Consider the following 16032-nt stretch of genomic DNA (forward strand, 5'->3'; position numbering starts at 1 on the left):
TTGTAAAGACTGATGCAAAATAGTTGTTTAACTCCTCTGCCATTTCCGTGTTCCTCAAAGCCATCTCCCCAGATTCATTTTATAAGGGACCTATGCATACTGTGACCTCTCGCTTCCTTTTTATCTAATTAAAGAAGCTATTATTCTCTGTTTTTATATTCCTCACTAGTTTGCTGTCATAGTTTATTTTTTCCATCTTTATTACCTTTATTCCTCCTTTGCTGGCTCTGAATTTATCCCAGTGTTCATTGACTTTGGCCTCCTTGTATTCTTTTTTTCTTTCAACTTAAATTCCCGCAACTTTCTTGATTAGCCATGGTAGGTTTATCCCTCTCTTAGAATTTTTCCCCTTTACTGGGATGTATTTTTGCTGACTGTCTCAAATTACTTCCTTAAATTCCTGCCACTGTTTGCTTATTGTCATTCCTGGTAATATATCCACCAAGGAAAGCATTTGTTTAAAAACTAAAACAATATTTTTACACAGCCACAGGATTTTAATACGCAAAGTCAAAAATGTAGATAAAATAACTTCACAGAGGTTGGTATCCCATCACCAAGCCAGCTTAACTTACAGTCCTTGAAACTGAGCCGGCTCTTAGAGTGAACAGGATGTCTGACATAAGATAACAAAGTGTGAAGCTGGTTGAACACAGCAGGCCAAACAGCATCTCAGGAGCACAAAAGCTGACGTTTCGGGCCTAGACCCTTCATCAGAGACTCTCTGATGAAGTGTCTAGGCCTGAAACGTCAGCTTTTGTGCTCCTGAGATGCGGCTTGGCCTGCTGTGTTCATCCAGCTTCACACTTTGTTATCTTGGATTCTCCAGCATCTGCAGTTCCCATTATCTCGGGATGTCTGACACTCCTGTTTATACCTGTTAGCCAGGGTTCCCTGATTGGACCAGATCAACAGGCCAAATCAGTGAACTTATATTCCATGATGTTCACCTGGCTGATCTTGTTACAATCGCTACAGTAGCCTTGAAAATTATACTGTGCAATATTTTAAGATGTGGTCATTGGATGTATTGGCAGAGATTGGAGAGCAATGTATTTGCACATCCTCTCAGAGTGGATTCATGTGTCTGAAAAGACACAGACTAACTGACTGATTAATGCCAAAGAAACATCCTTGTTCTTAATTGCCAGGGATATTATTAGTTTTGATCCTATATACATTTTTGATTCTCCTTTATAAAATTTACCTTGAGAAATTTACAAAAATATTTGCAGATATACAGAACAAAATGGAAATAATTCAGTAGTTGACCAGCTATTATAAAAGAAATCCTGTTGTGAAAGCAACAGGAGTATTAACAAACAAATACCATTAAATTTCCTGTCAGAAAGTAAGTCAAGAGAATCCATTGTACACTCATGGAATACTGGCATTCGGCTCATTGAGTCCACACCAATCCTCTGAATAGCATAACACCCAGATTGCACCCCCAACTATATCCCCGAAACCCCATATTTCCCATGGCTAGCCCACCTAGCCTGCACATCCTTGGACACTATGAGGCAATTTAGCATGGCCGATCCAACTAACTGGAAACTGGAGCACCCTTAGGAAGTCCACACAGACAGTCATCCAAGGTTGTAATCGAACCTGAATCCTTTGTGCTGTGATGCAGCAATGCTAACCACTGAGCCACCGTGCCACACTGTTGGAGCTACTCAATGGCAGCAAGAATTAATTTTAAATAGTTTGTGGTATTGATGATTTGCAACAGACCTCCAATCTAAAATTTTTAAAAACAGTTAATTTTAACAACTGCTGCACAACAGCTTCTCTGCACAAGTATGTCCTTTTCAGTTATATTTTTGATTGTTGTTGCTTTTTTGTAATAAAGATAGCTTAATATGTGTAAAGTGACTTGGTGAACAGTAGGAAATTGATTATACCTGGTAAGTGAAGAACTATAAAATTCTCTTAAAGGAAAAAAATCTATAAAAATTCTGGCATTTCAATAACCTGTAGAAGTTGATGCCAGTTGACCTGTTTATTAGATGGTTTAATTTGTTGTGATGCCTCCCTTTTCATTCACTTATCTGAGTTCACTCCTAAATTAAGCACAGAAAATAAAAATGAGCAACACAGATAATCCTAAAAATCCTGTAAGTAATGTTCTTGTATTTATCAAACAGATCTCAACAGAGCTTCAATCACAAATTATTCAGAGCTGTTCCTTTTCTCATAAATAAACCACATTGTCATTTGTATGCATATTTTTAGTTTTTCAACTCACTACTTGTAGAATAAGCAACCCTTTCAGATATTGAGTGTGACACATTTTTCTGTCTGTCCTTTGAGTTTCATATCGAAATAGTTGAACCACAAGAATCCCAAAGAAGCCCCATGAAAAACTAGATAATGATTTACAAAATGTTAGCCATCATATGAAATGTCAAAAGTATATTATTCTAGTCCTTTCTTTGTTGGTTTCAGATCCATTCCTTTATTTCTGAATGCTATTAACGAGCAATACATCTTGTCTATCTTTAAGTTTCTAAAGCTAATGATTGATTTGTGTTACAAATTTATGCAAGTTAACAATCAATAAATCCAATTAGATGAATTAATTAATTTTGTGTGGGAGATTCAGTTGATGTTTTTCCTGTGAATAATGAAGCCATGGCCAATTTATCTAACTGACAAAGCTGAACTAACAAAGACATGACCTTTACAAAGTGCCCATTTACTGTGTTTTGTTGCTCATGGTTGAATGGCCATACATAGCACAACATCACATCTTGTATTAGCTTTTGAAATATATGTGCTATAATTTATGGTGACTCTAACTTTTGTCTCAAAGCTCCCTGCCAGGACAACACATTCTTTTGCCACAGTGAAATGTGCATCAACAATTCTTTGGTCTGTAATGGAGTGCAGAACTGCGTGTACCCATGGGATGAAAATCATTGTAAAGGTACCATTGTTTGCTCAGAACTGTTAAAGAATTTATGAGAGAAAAATACCCTTTACTTCATCAGACTTACAAAAAGCCATTTTTGTCAGACAGTGAATTATTAGACTAAATCAATACATTAATTTCAGTCAATGTTTGCATTAAGTACTGTTTTAGAGTCTAACAGATCTGAACTAGTTTTGACATTACCACATCTCAAGTATAGAAACCTGATTTAATACAGGGCAGCTTATTTTACTATGCAATAAAATATGATTTACTCATTTTCCAGAATGAATTGAAGGTATTTATTATTGAGGAAGGAGACAATATTTTGGCTCATTGAAACTTGTGTTTGAGATTAATTGGATAGTAGTCCACTGTTTCATGTTTATTGCTATTTGTTCCCACCCTAATCCAAGCATGTTAGCTACAAATGGTGTAACAGCCAGTGCCAAACTGATTTTAATTTTGGGTCAATAATGAAAATATTCAGGCTTTCCCCTGCACTTGTTCATGTTTCATTAACCAGAACCACTAAATGAATTAGACAGGCCATCCTACCACAGATAAGTTCCTTTCTTTGTCAGAACTGTACCCGTCAAACACAACATTCAAGGGTCCTGAACAAGGTGTGAGGAGTGTTGATATCAAAAGATAAGTTGATCTTATTCTTATCCAGTATACACCCAGATCCTCTTGCAGTTGAGGTTACCAGAAACCATTAGGGAACCCTGAACATCCTGTTAGCTCCCATAAGTGTTATTACCATGGATGCAGATTAGAGTTCTACCCTTGGTTGTCACTATTCTTATATCTAACAAGAACATACAAGAAAAATAACAGCATGGTCTACTTGGCACTGAGGCTGTAAGTAAACAATATGCATATCATAATCAAAAACAAAATTGCTGGAAAGCTCAGCAGATTTGGCAGCATCTGTGAAAGAGAAAACAGAGTAAACCTTTCAGGTCCGGTGACCCTTCCTCAGAACTGATGGTGGCTGGGAAAATGTCAGTTTATATGCAGAAAATAGGGAGGTGGGTGGGGTAGGGAGTAAACGATAGGAAAGAGCCCAAAGAGAGAGAAAGGCAGCTGGACACACATTTCCCCAGCCACTGTCAGTTCTGAGGAAGGGTCACCGGACCTGAAAGGTTAACTCTGTTTTCTCCTCCACAGATGCTGCCAGACCTGCTGAGCTTTTCCAGCAACTTTGTTTTTGTTCCTGATTTACAGCATCAGCAGTTCTTTTGGTTTTTATTTTGCATATCATAATGATTTATTGTATCTAAATTTTGAAGTATTAACCTTACCGGAGCAACTGCCACAGGTGTGAAGTAGCTGGCTTCAACTAATATCAGCAATTTTTGTATTTATTAAAACAACTGAGGATGACACTGCTGTTCATTTGGAAAGAAAAACATTCTGCCATTCTTACATTTGTGATGCTTTGAACTATCAAGTTAAAATGAAATCTGTTCTTGAAGATCAAATCATTAACTCGAAACAGAATGACTCCTTGAAATAAACTTGTTATAATTAAAAGATGTACACTGAAATGCGCCGAATCCTACAGTAAATTGCTTTCAAAGACTGGATCCAATGCCTGATCATTTCCATTTAACACTGCCAAAACTGTTCCTTCTGATCTCTAGACCAGTTTGTCCAGACTTTGTTTGTGAATGCTTGGCAGGTAGCTTTTGAATGGTCTGTTCTAACAGCTCAGAGAAATTGTTTGTGTATATTGTGAAATATTGCTGTATCAGTACCAGCTTTTGAATTTAATTTCAGCTTATGGATAGATTTTAAAACTAAATAGCACAGGGACTGTTGAACTAAACAAACTTATTTGCTGTTAAAACGTTTTTATTTCCACACAGAAGACAGTTCAACAAACTAACTCACCTACAATTATCTGAATTTGTCTGAATTTGGCAGTTCAGATCATTACTGTACATTCATTACAGATTTACCACCCAGCAATATTGTGTGACTAGAAATGGATCAGGAATGCAGCCATTTCTGCAGATTTGGTAGTTATTACAGGAGCAGGAATGACCATTTACATCCAGATCTTCAAGTTGTTTTCCAAAACCAGCAGTCAAAAATCCTCTAGAGTCAAAGATATCTCAGGAAGTGAAAAGAAGAGCTTCCATTTTCCTTTGCATGCCTCCCCGGCTTTGCTGCCTGCTTAACAGAGTCATAGCATCCCTGCAATGTCAAAGCAGGCCATTTGGCCTATCAAGTCCATACCAATCCTCCAAAGAACATCCCACTCAATTCACCTAACTTGCATACCTTTAGGAAACCAGAGCACCCAAAGCAGACACAGGGAGAATGTGCAACCTCCACACAGATAGTCACTCGAGGGTGGAATCGAACCCAGGTCCCCAACCCCACCCGGAGCATGGAAGCTTAGAGCACAGCTTTACGTCAACAGTTGGGTCCTTATAAATGACCCTCAAAGAAAAGAAGCTGGAGTAACCCATCCTATCTCAGTCATGGTCATCTTTCCTTATACCTGTAAACAATTCACTCCACGCTGAGAAAAGAAATCCCCAGAGCAAAGAAATGGAAAACCTGGCATCAACAATCCCTAATTCTCTTTTTGCCATCTTGCAACCAATTATGTCAGGTATCAGAACGCATCTTCAGGAACATGATAAAATAAGAATAGAGAGAAAAACTAATTTTAATCCTTCTAACCTTTTGATTCTTCCTTTTTCTCTACCTGAGTGTTTTCATCTACATCAGTTCTCATTTCTTTTTTTCCTTGACAATCAGTTACTTCTGTAAGCTGTTTATCACTGCTAACATTGCAGAAACAGACCATTCAGCCCAAGTAGACCAAGCCAGCATTTTTGCACCATTTGAGCCTCCTCTTATCTTTCCTCAAGTAAATCACCATAACCCTCAGATCTTCATTCAAATACTTTCTAGCATGCTTGTCTAGCTTCCCTTTAAATGCATTTATACTTTTTATCTCAACTACGTCTGAGGTGGTGAGTTTCACATTCTCACTTCTCTTTAGTAAAAGAAGCTTCTTCTCAATTTGCTATGGATTTATTAATGACTATATTACATTGATGGCATCCATATCCTTTCTTAGAATATGGCATACGATACTCTATGATCTAACAAAATGTTTGCAGATTTTACATTTTTTTTATTTTTCTAATCTTCCTCTCTAGAAATAAAGCCTAACATTTTGTTTTTTATCCTGTGTCCTTGCTAACCTGTGTGCAATTTTTAATATCTGATGCATTTGTACTTAGAAATCTATTTGTTCCTCTACCCAGACTCTCACTTTGTAAGTAATGTGATCTTCACCAAAATGTACCACGTCACTTTTGTCTGCATTGAATTTTATTTGCCGATTATTTGTTATTCTGCAAAATTTATTAACACCCTATGTAACTTATTGTAATTCTTGGTATTTGCACCCCCACCACCACCACCTCCCCAAATTTGGAGTCAATTACAAGTGTGAAAGTTTTGTTTTGATGCCTTCTCCAAATTTCTAACATAAGTTATGAATAGCAGAGATCCCAGTACTGATTGTTGTCCTGCCTTCTCCACTCTGATAGCTCCCCATTTACACCCACAATCTACTTCCTGTTTTGAAGCCAGCTAGCAATCAATTCCGTCACTAGTTCTCCTGACTCCACATTTTTTGAATTATTCATTAATCCATTATGGGGCACATGGTTGAAGGACTTTTGAAAGTCCAGATAAATTGCATCTGTCTTGTTATCATTGTCTACTCTGTCTGATCCCAGCTTTAAACATTTGATTACTGTTGGTTAGGAGGATTCTTTGTTTTGAAATCAATGCTGATTAATCATTATACATGTCATTTCTTGATGTCATTCTATTCTCTACTTTAGTAGGGAATCCATAAATTTTCTGACTATCAGCGTTACACTAGGCAGTCTACAATTCCCCAGGCATTGTCTATCACCTTCATTAAGTGTAGCAATTACATTTGCTACCTACCAGTCTTTTAGTATTAAATCTTTTTAAGCAAATTAATAAATTTGTATAGCAATGTCTCTGCAATGCCTTCCCTAGATTCTTTTAAACATGATGGCACAATTGATTCAAACAACAGTCTTTATTCTCTTTGAGTCTGATCTAATTTATTCTGTACATCCTTTTATTTCAAATGTAACTTTCTGACATTGTTGCTGCTTCAATAACTAATTCCACCCATCCTTTCCATGGACTCTGTACACTCTAATTTTCTCTTGCTCTGTCCTAAATCTCATTTATTTATTCATATCTATATTCATAACAATCACTTTTTTGTTTTCCTTTCATTCATTGGTACAGCCTGTCTCCATCTGCAGATTCACATCCACTTTTGTAATTTTACTTCTACTGAGTCACCCTTTAGTTTCCTCTGAGATAACAAATTGGTTCAATTTGTCTAGCCTTTCTTCATGTTTGTTATTGTTCATCACCGGCAACATCCTTGAGAATCTGAATTGTAACCTCCCTTTTGCATCAATATTGTTTATTTGTTATAGAGCCCAAAACCAGACACAGTATTCTAATTTCATTTTAATTGCAGTAAATACCTGTCCCATAGAATGCAAACTCCATTTCCCTTGATGATACTCAGAAGTTGTAAACCCTGTACAACAAGTACTTTTCCCATCTATTCCTCTTAGTCTTCGGCCTATCTAAATAGTGATATAGTTTTGAAATATTTTATACTCCAACTCAATGGATAAAGTGCTTGCCCATTCTATGTACTCTATATGACCTCTGTTTCAATGAAAAGTATATTAGCGAATGTTTTAATACTGTTGTGCCTGCCAAAATAACATTCAATATTTAACAGCCATCTGTTATCCATTATGCCATGACCGGTCTAATACATAGTCAAGAGCTTTTAGCTGCAGGAGGCAGTAATCACCATCTAGAAGCACACTGAAAATGGCATAATATGCAGTTTGATAGATTTTGACACACAGTGTTCTTTAACATATAGCACGAATAAATAAATAGACGTTGGAAAGAGTACATTTTATATCATTAATAAACCCAGCATTTTACTCACCATACCTTTGGCAGGGTGTGAATATGTAGTTTCCCTGTTCATTCCATCACCACATAATGTCTTATTTTAAAGGGTCTGGTCTTGTCATAAAGCATTTATAAGCTGTACTGAACTACCAGCCTAAAAACATTCATTGTGCCTATGTTTTTGACAAAATAATTAAGAAGACATAGACATTCTTGTAACTGATATGATTTAAGTGGGTGCCAGCTAAAAGCACTAAGTCATTCTCTTAAGCTGTCACTGTCTGATTATTTCAGGAGTGTGCAGGCAATATATGATTCAAAATTACTTTGATTTCTTAAAGACTCTTTATAAACTGGAGCAATGTCGTAGTAAATGAATCAAGATAAATTATATGCTTTTTCCAATAATGGAAGGAGTTTCTTTCTAAAGAACTATTATTATTTTCCATCATTCTGCATAGTCCATTACATGTACAGTTTTATGGCTTACTCATAAAACCCAAGATAACCAATGGAGTTGAATTTTCCATCAATTAAGTGTCCTCGTATACAATTAGGTAGAAACATTGAAATTATTTAAAACTACATAAACTTTTCACTGTACTCCTATACTTCTGTATTGTAGTACAAGTGACAATAAAGGATATTCTATCCTATTTATTATTGGTGAACTATAAAGTAAACAAAACCCTTTTTGATTTATATATGAATTATGTAAGATAAAAATGGAAAATATTCTGATTTCATTAACCCAAATTAACCCTCATCTCACCATTCTATTGTTGGTGCAGTATAAAGAAAGTGAAGGAAGTCTGATTATGTTTGTAATGAGAATGGAGGTTTTTTTGCAGCAAGCACTTGTGGTTGTGTTCTGAATCTTATGAGAGAATGAGGATCGTGTAACAGTGATGGGGTGAGATGAAAGGAATGTTAGCAGTTGTTGTTCAGAGAGAGGGAGAAATCAAACTGTGCTCTTGCTATTCTTGTGGAATAACTGAATCCCCAGGAAGTGGTGCTGCTTTCATCAAACTTCTCAGGTACGCCTACCCAGCCCTGCTGGATAGTTGAAACAAAAACAAATTGCTGGATAAACTCAGCAGGTCTGGCAGCATATGTGCAGAGAAAGCAGAGTTAATGTTTTGAGTCTAGTGATTCTTCTTCAGAGCAGTTGAATAGAACTGCTGGATATTTACCTGGGTTATGTTCCTGCAGGTGCTTGTGGGGTGGAGAAAAACACCCCTTCTTACCCTGACTTCCCCACAAGGATGATCAGGAAAGAACAGTAAACCTGGGAGGGGCTCTAAATTTAGTCATCCCCATTCCAGCACTGCAAAATCAGGCATATCATTTCAGGAGGTGCATTCCTGCTTTAAGTGAACGCTCAATAGAAAATTGTCTTGTGAAAATGGGCAGACCAGGCAGAAGCCTGGTACTTTAAAATTCCCGGGACTCATGCTGACATTAGACACATCATTCTGCTTGTATTCCCAACCTGCTCACTTAATGTAATCCTCAAGTTGAAACCAGGCTTGTAATTTAATTTAAAACATTTAATGTGTTTTATGTTAATTATCTCTTAAGTGCTACTTTGCAACCATGACAGAACTAGACTTAAAGTAATGAATGATAGACTTTAGAAACCCTATAGAACTCTGATATTATTCCATGAGATAATTTAGTTAGAATTTTTAGCAGTTTATGAAATAACATATGCATTTTAATATTAAAAAATTCATTTGCCCAAGTCCCCAAAGGGATCATTAGTGTACTTCCATATTGCCTTTTGGGTTGCAAATTAAGTAAATTAGAAATAATGAAGAAATGTTATTATAGAAGGATGGCCCATTACATTGAAGTTGTTATAATGTCTGACTGGCTGGTTTATAAGCTTCATAGAATTCACTTGTAAGTTCTTAGCAAATTTTACAATTTAGATATGGAACTCTTTCCTTTAAAACAATTTATTATGATACTGTGTTGATTTGAAACAACAGAGAACCTAGTCGAAAGTGATTGTGCCTAACACTATGCAGGCCAGGCACTTAGCTATGGGTTACCCCAAATTAGTTGTTCTAGTTCTGTTTTTTAATCTATTTGGACGCGATAAGATACACCATCATGGCCAACATATCCTAAACAAGGACTTGAACCCAGACCTTCTGATCCAGCGGTAGAAACACCACCACTATGCAGCAAGACCATCTGTTCTAGTTTTTCTCAAACTAATTTTTTTGTGTATGTATGTGTTCAAAGTGGCACCGGCGTGACTATTTTTAGATTGCTAGTATTTATATTTTTTGATATTTGTACTTTTGCAGAAAAGAAGAAGCCTGGTCTCTTTCACCAGATTACCAAAACCCATGGAACAATCATTGGTATTTCATCAGGAATTGTTTTAGTTCTTCTTGTCATTTCTGTACTTGTGCAAGTAAAACAACCCCGCAAAAAGGTTTTGGCTCGCAAAGCAGCATTCAACAAATCAGGATTTCAAGAAGTATTTGATCCACCTCATTATGAACTGTTTTCCCTAAGAGATAAAGAAATAACTGCAGATTTGGCTGATTTGTCTGAAGACTTTGAGAACTACCATAAACTCAGGCGCTCCTCATCCAATGCCTCCAGATGCATCCATGATCATCACTGTGGCTCACAACCTCCAAGCATAAAGCACAGCAGGACTAATCTAAGCACAATGGATCTTCCATTTCGGAATGATTTCTCTCAGCCACAGCCAATGAAAACATTTAATAGCACCTTCAAGAAAAGCTGCTATACTTTGAAGCACTCTCAAGACAGTCCAGAACGGGTCATAGAAGACAGAGTGATGGAGGAGATTCCTCCTGAAATCTATGTACGTGGCAGAAATGACACTGTGCAACGTTCAATGTCCATTGACTTCTGAAGTGGAACTGCTGTGTTGTTACTGAGCATTATCTTTTGGTCTCTTTCTCTTGCAGAAACAGTATTGGCAATTTAGCATTTCCTTTGGCATTTTAATATATCCTGATAATCAGCACAGTAGCAAAACATGGGACTGGGGTCAGTTTTCCTTGACCCCTCAGACTGACGATTTCAGTGAGACAAACTGTTGATGACAATTCTTAATAACAGGCTCTGTGTTCTGAATATATTATTCATTGATAATTACTTACTGTAAATATGCTAACGGTATAATTCTTTGGTCTCCTGCTCCTATCATATTAATTGCTCCAATCCAATGGAGATAAGCCTCTTAGCTGAAATATAACAGATGAGAAACAGCACCACAATTACTTAAGAAGTATTTTTAAACATCTTTTCTTTTATTTAAGGTATGAATTTTTAACTCTGCTAGGCTATGGTTTTGAATGACAGCATTTTCTACTTGTTATGGCCTGTTTTTTACATGTTAATCTAACATACATTTTAAATCAGGTCATCAATATGAATAAAGTTACCATTAGTGAGCTCACAGGATTATGTATTTGCTAGTTCAAATAAAAAGCTTCTTGAGATGTAAAATTATTTCTTTCTGTATATATTATTCAGAACATTACTCTGTCTTTGCAACGTACTATGTCATTTTGACTTATTTTGACAAATGGGAATTAAATTTTGAAAGCTCTATGGAATCCTGACATTGGAAGGGGGCAAGAAGATGTCTTAATCCTAAAATTATGGGAAGTGAGATACTCAATAATAATGTGGGTGCGAGGCATGGATCATTTCAGGCTTACACCTCATGGGAATGGTGCGACTCGGATGCAGGTTGTGTGCACAATAAATTTTTAAACAGGGTTCACTCAATTTAAAGGCAATCTGCACTTCTTTGTTACATGAGCACATTTAAACTTCAAAAATATATTCTCAATGTAGGCTACTAAGCTCCCAAAGCGTTAAGTCAGTTCTCTGAAGGTCATTGTAAAGTAGAACATTTGGAAAAATCAAACCTTGTTTCTGGATAAAAGGAGTGAGGTGCAATGCAAGCAGCCCAGAATGCTGCACATAGATGGCTGCCTGTTCTCAGCAGTACATTGAGAAGTCAGAACAATGCTGTAAGAAAATCAAAAATGTACCAGAGCTGCCAGGGTCAGGTTACAGTTCTACCAATTTACTATCCAATTAGCACTTCACCATCTATGACCCTAGAAATCTAATTTCTATCAGTCACAGCAGCATACTTTACTGCATCTCTTTTTGCAGGCTTTCCACATTACATATCTCTTCACAATTATTTTCCTCACTATCCCAGGCCCGCTTCTTCTTTAAAACAACATTCAAACTGTGCTGCTTTGACATGCCTATGTTCAGAACTCTTTCACAGGTCGTGTGCTAACTCATTTTCTTCATGACCAGACGTTTGGAGCTGGCAACTCCGGAAGGTCGGATCTGGTGTCTAACCATTCTCCATTTTGAGTTTTCATTAAACTTCCTAACATTCACAGCAACCTGCCATTAATCCAAGCTGTTTGCAGGAAATTATACACAAAGAATTCTCAAGCACAAATCTATAGCATTGTAGGTGACGGAAAGGATGATGCAAGAATGAGTTTGTCATAGGCAAACATGTCCCAGACCTTCAGTAGACAAAACAGATTAAATTTTCTAAACCTAGGTCTATGAAAGATATCAGTAACCAGTTGATATGGTGGGGTCCTTCCCCTAGAGACAGTACAGAGTTGCCCATCTCTGATCCATGAGGAATCCTAGCACATGACAACAAAACAGTTTAATCGATTATCAACCATCTAAGTTCTGATGAAGGGTCACTGGACAAGAAATGTTGACACAGCTTTCTCTCCATAGATGATGCCAGATTGACTGAGTTTCTCCAGCTACTTCTGTTTTCATTATGGATCATCTGTTTGTACACTGCAGCGGGGCCCTTGCTTATTAATCATATGGTGAGAACTGCAATGGAAACCCTGTCTGTCGTCAATCAAGCTTATGGTCCAATGTCCACTGAATCGTTGGAGCACCAAAATGTTTCAATTACATCTTCACATGGTTTTCAGGCAGAACAATGGCAGTGCTGAGGTTCAGACTGTTTGAGTGCCAGATTGTCCATGGGAGAGGCATATGTTTCCCCCCACCTGCTTCCCATCATCACTTAAACTGTGTCTATGATAGTCTGACCCACTTTGCTCTATGACACTATCTCAATAGTAGTTATTGATTCTGATATACACAGCAGAGCCCTTTCAAATCTAATGACTTTGAGCTTGCTCACAATGTCCATCTTGGGTGCACTCATTTAATTTGTTGATTTGTGCTCAAATTGATTAATTTGGTTATTTCACCTCCTGAAACCTGGAATATCCTCAAAATATAGAAATACAAGTACCTTCAGAACTACTGGGAATGAGTCTGGTGATAGGCATCATTTATCACTGCAGTTGGTGACATAGCTCTGTAATAGCCTTTGTAAAGAGCCACAGCCATTGGAATACACTGATTCTCACAAAACTGGAGGAACAATACTTGTTCTATAAACTCGTGTGGAGTAAAGCTTCTCAACTCTTCCTGGTTTCCCAACCACAATAGCAAAGCAATAAAATAAAATTTTACTTCAGTATCAACTTTGTCTGATAGTATGAATGTGCTATCATTTTATACTATCAGACAAAGTTGATACTGAAGTAAAATTTTATTTTAGCTACACAAAAAATACTTGCCAGATGTTTTTTTCACTCAGCTGCAACTGCAAAATCAGGCACGTGTAGCCAAACAGTATTTTGTGTAGCCAAACAGTATTTTAAGATGTCCAACTCCATTGTGAACTCACTTCAGCTGAGGATCCCTATAATTAAAACTAGATACACCATCACTCCCAGCTGGGGTTTGCAAGCTAGTTTTAGGATGGGAAAATCCAGAACTGAGAAAGCTGAAAATACAGGCAGCACGGTGGCTCAGTGGTTAGCACTGCAGCCTCACAGCACCAGGGACCAGGGTTCAATTCCAGCCTCAGGCAACTGTGTGGAGTTTGCACATTCTCCCCGTGTCTGCGTGGGTTTCCTCCAGGTGCTCTAGTTTCCACCCACAGTCCAAAGATGTGTGGGCTAGGTGGATTGGTCATGCTAAATTGCCTGTAGCTTTCAGGAGTGTTTGGGTTATGGGGGATGGGTCTGGGTGGAATGCTCCAAGGGACGGTGTGGACTTGTTGGGCTAAAGGGCCTGTTTCCACACTGTGGGGAATCTAATCTAACCAGTAAGAGGTGTAGAAACCTTATACTTCATTTATGTGTTTGTTTCTGCCATCAGGTAAGTAGCCAGCATTGTACAAATACATGTGACTTATAATGACATGGAGCATGAGATGAACAGAGATTGATAAAGCAAGCTGTCTGCTGAAAATTAGGAGGCCTAATTTTTTTCAAAAGTCTAAAAGTTAAAAATCTTCCTCTTGGATTGTTGAACAGGATGAGATTACTGAGGAATAAATGTTCTTTTTTGTGGAATGGTAGTTCATGACTTTGTCTCATAATTATGAACCAGCTCTCTTGGCTGAGTGTTGTGCGTAGCTCAAGGAAAGGAAATAACAGATTGTCAAAATTATTTCTTATGAAATGTGGAATGGAATAGTCCTGGATTTACCTTTGCCTCCTGTGGCACTCCACACAGTTGAAAATTGCACCATGCAGAAGTCTGACAAAGGATTGATATTTTTACATTTCTGGAGACTCTACTAAGTCTCATGCAAGAGACGTTTCCCTTTCTGTTATACATTACACCCATTAAGAAGAATGCCTTGTACTCTTGGACTACTAAAAGTGCAGTTACTTACCTTAGTAAACACTATCTTGCATAATGAAGGCTGCAAATGACAAAATTTAATTGACTCATGCTAGGATCCTTAACTTGAGCTGCGTTGTTATATTTTGTGATGGATGATTAACAAAGAATTTTAAATTGGTGTCATAATGATAACTCATTCATCATCAGAATTTTACTGATAACCATTTGAAATAATAGTCTCTAATAAATGGATTTTCAAAGTGGTGAATCTCTCTGGGAAGAGATAAAAGCTCAGAAGGAGAATAAAAATCATGACTAGTAGCAACACAACAGATATACATCATAAGGCTCTTTACAAAAATGTAATTGACTAAAAGATGTAATATTAAGCAAAATTAAAGGTTGCTGTTTCCTTTTTCAGTTCTCACAGAATCACAGAAACGTTACAGCACAGAAGTTGACCATTCGGCCCATTGTGCCTGCACTGACTCTATTACTTACTACCAATTTACTGTCTTTTCCTCAAATTCCTACATACCGTTTCTATCTGAGTAATCATCAAAGGTTGTCTCGAATGGCTCAATGGAACCTGCCTCCACCACATTTCCATTATAGCTAATCAAAAATAGAATAATAATAATTTGTGAAAAGCGTTTAAAAATAACAATAAACCCTCTGATATAAATGGACTTAATATTGCCTAGATACAAAAAATAGAGTATTTTTACTTGTGGACTAAACTCATTTATATATGTCACTCATGAGTTAACAGGTCAGTACAAAATTGACTGAACTTGTCAGATTTCATCTGCTCCCACCACATTACCCAGAAAATTACACCTGTGCTACTTTTATTTGAAAGCTAACTGGCAACATGTTTTAAAAACATCATGTAACATCATATGATTTCCCAATGATAATAAACAAAAATTCATAATAAATGTAGAGAATTTAATTTGACTGAATTTAAGATGATAATTTATACACCTTATGAAGAACAGGTACAGGAATCTGGGCAGGATATTTGGCATTATTCTACTTGAATGCCGACTGATGCTTTGTGTTGACATAAATATAAATTGCCCCATTGAAGTGCACCTTATGATGCACCTTTCATTGGTATTATAGAATTCCAGAGGGGCATCAAGGAGGAAATCAATTTTAATTTCATGGTTCAAAAGCTGTAACCATTTCCTCTTCTACCTAATTTTATTTGTTTTTAATTTTATTTAGCACATAATCTATCAATGTCAGGTAATAATCTTCTTTTTCTTGTACTTTGCAGAAGACTTTGTGGGGAATATGGTATGCAAAAAATACTGAGTTATTTGCCTCTCAGTAATGTGTACTTAATTGCACAAAGATGATGAGACTCA

At 36.9% G+C, this 16032-nt stretch overlaps 1 protein-coding gene across 7 annotated transcripts in view; it reads left to right on the forward strand.

The window, feature by feature from the left end:
- Positions 1 to 11431, forward strand: part of LOC125460028 (neuropilin and tolloid-like protein 2) — a 39184-nt gene extending 27753 nt beyond the window's left edge. For 5 of the 7 annotated variants that reach the window (XM_048547066.2, XM_048547068.2, XM_048547071.2 and 2 more), the window contains 2 exons: positions 2819 to 2932; positions 10261 to 11431. In XM_048547066.2, the coding sequence (XP_048403023.1) occupies positions 2819 to 2932; positions 10261 to 10844 (698 nt within the window). In that variant the 3' untranslated portion in view covers positions 10845 to 11431. The remainder of the gene's footprint in view (positions 1 to 2818; positions 2933 to 10260) is intronic. The other 2 variants (XM_059651687.1, XM_048547067.2) reach the window with 1 other exon arrangement.
- The last annotated feature ends 4601 nt before the right edge of the window (positions 11432 to 16032 follow it).

Source organism: Stegostoma tigrinum, chromosome 16 (assembly GCF_030684315.1).
Source record: "Stegostoma tigrinum isolate sSteTig4 chromosome 16, sSteTig4.hap1, whole genome shotgun sequence".
In the NCBI taxonomy this organism is placed as follows: Eukaryota; Metazoa; Chordata; class Chondrichthyes; order Orectolobiformes; family Stegostomatidae; genus Stegostoma; species Stegostoma tigrinum.